The 2,938-nt window shown below is 28.7% G+C and overlaps 2 protein-coding genes across 2 annotated transcripts in view; both read right to left on the bottom strand.

Moving 5' to 3' along the window:
* Window positions 1-1,487: 1,487 nt before the first annotated feature.
* LOC105618614 (39S ribosomal protein L33, mitochondrial) lies at window positions 1,488-2,521 on the bottom strand. Its single transcript, XM_012200145.1, has 3 exons — window positions 2,481-2,521; window positions 2,151-2,254; window positions 1,488-1,868 (listed from the first exon to the last, which is right to left on the bottom strand). The coding sequence occupies exons 1-3, from the start codon at window positions 2,519-2,521 to the stop codon at window positions 1,819-1,821; spliced, it is 195 nt and encodes a 64-aa protein (XP_012055535.1). The 3' UTR covers window positions 1,488-1,818.
* A 36-nt stretch (window positions 2,522-2,557) lies between these two features.
* Window positions 2,558-2,938, bottom strand: part of LOC105618673 — a 6,036-nt gene continuing 5,655 nt past the window's right edge. Inside the window, exon 4 of the mRNA XM_012200201.1 lies at window positions 2,558-2,571. Within this exon, the coding sequence (XP_012055591.1) occupies window positions 2,558-2,571 (14 nt within the window). The remainder of the gene's footprint in view (window positions 2,572-2,938) is intronic.

The raw sequence follows: 2,938 nt of genomic DNA, 5'->3' as shown, positions 1-2,938 counted from the left end.
GAGAGAGAGAGAGAGAGAGAGAGATGGAAAAAAATAGTGAAGATTTTGACCTTCGCGAGTTGTCACACGCATAATCGCGAAAGATAAAAAAACGATTCTCTTTCCAGAATATAATCCCTTCTGTCTTCCCCCCTTTCCTGTGGACAATGATCTGGGCTAAGGAGAAATTGAATTTGTAACATCAGTAAACTGCGCGACTTTGCCGTTGCTCCCTCAATCAAAACTGAGTGAAAAACAGGAAATGAAAATGAGAGAGAGAGAGAGAGAGAGAGAGAAAGAGAGAATAAGAAGTAGTGAGACAAGTCTCCAACATCTCAGGAAAGGGACGAAAAGTCTAAGCGGGCGAGAGATGAAGAGAAAGAGAGAGAGGGAGGGCGGATCGTGTTTCACGCCTGGCGGATCTTGAACCGTTTGAAACCCAGGTGGAAATAATACAACTTTGTGTTCCTTGTTAAGGATCAAAGGAAATCTACCCCCAATCTCGATGTCGAGACTCTTGGCTGGTCTCTCGCCGATTCTCCATTTGCCTCTCTTTCGCTTTCTGTCCTTTCATGACCGAATGAAACTTAGACAAAACATTTGTTCACCAAGCATTTTATTTTATTTGATAACTTTCAATAATAATATGTAAAATGAAATTGTGTGTGATAAAAGCTTCTTTGCCTTTTTTTTATAAATCAAATTATAATTTTAAATTGAATATATTCGAAATCATTATCAGTCAAATCATTATAATATGAGACAGGCAATTAAGTCGGATGTGTTTCAAATATTATTATCTACATATTTATTAAATAAATTTATTTCAGATTGCTATTTCATGATTGTCTATAATTTTCCAACTTTCAACACAATTAACACTAATAAAATTGAAATACTAATAATCCTTCCTAAATTGTATTAAATTAGAAAAATCTGTAAAGAACTTATTGTCAAAAATATTGTTTCAATATAATACAGATTTAAGGGGGCTACTTTGAAGTCAGCGCGGTAAGAGGTGCGCAATCTACACTTATATAATCATTAATAGTATAATGTATATTAAAAGATGTTAATTTGAACGTTTCGGCTATCGGTTTTAGTCAGCTTCAGCAAATACATAATATATTAACAAAGAATTATTTTCTAGTCGGAAAGTGAGATAGAAAATATTCTTTGTTAATATATTATGTATTTTATTAGATTGCGCACACCTCTTACCGCGTTGACTCCAAAATAATTCCCTTAAATCTGTATTATATTTTTACAATTATTAGGAGTCTTACTTTATATACATCTTTTATTCTAAATTGTCAATATTGTTTATTTTGTCAATATTATTGTTTCAGCCAGGAATCAAACCTGGAATTTCCCGACTTTTCAGGGAGAGGGAGGGAGGGATATCAAATCATTATGTATTTGGAATTATAGTCAATAATTAATTACAAATCTGTAAATAATAAAACAAAATTGTACTTTTATATAATAAAGTCAAACAAGAGCAATATTTTGTCATATTTTTTTCATTTATTTACAGTCATTTATATTACACTATTAGTGTCTATCGTATCATATATTTTGATATTTTCTGTTTATTTATTATTTATTGCTTGCATCATATATTTATATTAAGATAACTATATTTTCATAATAGATTAGACACAGAGACATATCATATTATTATATTGTGTGTTATTTTAATATTATATTATATTTGAATGTAATAAATAAAAATCAGACTGAATGTTACATTTGAGATAATATATTTTTTGCATGTTATCCCACATAGAAATTTTCCATGTAGTATTATAATACTTGTTACACTATAATAGTTGTAAATTATAAGCTACATAATTTTCTCTTTTCTTTGTATAACGTGACCTTTTGAACTGCAAAAAGAAATCATAAATTAGTTTCAAATATCAAATAATATTTCATAATGTACAGTCTAATGTATACTATAATTACTATTTTTATACTATTTTTAAAAATTATATATATTAATTATTATTAAAGAAAAATATAATATATGCAAATGTTTTTATAGAATATATTGAACATTCGTATACACATTAGATACAATTCTTTTATTCAATTGTGTTCTTTCCTTTATTATTATTGTAATTAACATACATAATCTTATACGTATGTGTATATAAATAATCACTTACTAAGAGGATCAAAGGATGTAAATTCTAATTTATCAGCTAATCTATCTCTGATACGCACCAACCGATGACTGGTTACAACACTTTGTGTAAGGACTAAGACATGCCTATAATGAGATTAGAATTAATAATAATTTTTTAATCATATTATGTTAACATATTATGTCTAATCTCATCTTTTAATTGACACTTAGTAAATCACTTAGTAAATCAATTTTTTTCATAAAATGTGAATTAAGGCACATATTTTATACTATTCCCATTAAAAATTGACATGAATATATACATTCTAACCTTAAATTTTTATTCGGTTTTATTAATAGCTTTACTTACTTGCTCTTTGCCTTTTTTAACAGCATGTTTGTCAGGAACATGGTATTTCAAAAATTTCTTTCAGTGCAACTTTAAAACTATGTGCAGTATACTGTGAATAAATGTCATGAGATTACAGTAAATACAACAATACAATTGATTCGCTCACTTGAAAGAAGAGGTTAGAAATCACGTCCAAGTCACACGTATACATCCATATACATGTGCATACTCGCTGACACCAACTGGACATTTTTATAAACGTCCAGCTGTCGTAAAGTTATCGCAAGATATTAATGCATATAATGAATCTTTTTTAACAATTACAGGCAATATAGCAATCTTTCATCGTTTTTATACTTGTTGATAAAGAAATATGTGCGATTAATGTGATATTTTTTTTTCTATGTTCCTCTACAATTATCTCTCTTTTCCTTTAAACAAAAAAGGCGCATTCACGCACACGCACACACACACAC

This window comes from Atta cephalotes (assembly GCF_000143395.1).
Source record: "Atta cephalotes unplaced genomic scaffold scaffold00017, whole genome shotgun sequence".
NCBI classification, from domain to species: Eukaryota; Metazoa; Arthropoda; class Insecta; order Hymenoptera; family Formicidae; genus Atta; species Atta cephalotes.
The sequence above is the reverse complement of the archived record's forward strand: the minus strand, read 5'-3'. Positions and strand labels throughout refer to the sequence as shown.

Excerpts from the sequence above, each read along its gene's own strand:
- LOC105618614 (XM_012200145.1), bottom strand. The coding sequence starts at position 2,521 with ATGTTCCTGACAAACATGCTGTTAAAAAAGGCAAAGAGCAA. Across the intron at positions 2,255-2,480 it reads TTAAAAAAGGCAAAGAGCAA|GCATGTCTTAGTCCTTACAC; the intron begins GTAAGTAAAGCT and ends ATCTCATTATAG. Across the intron at positions 1,869-2,150 it reads TACATCCTTTGATCCTCTTA|TTCAAAAGGTCACGTTATAC; the intron begins GTAAGTGATTAT and ends TTCTTTTTGCAG.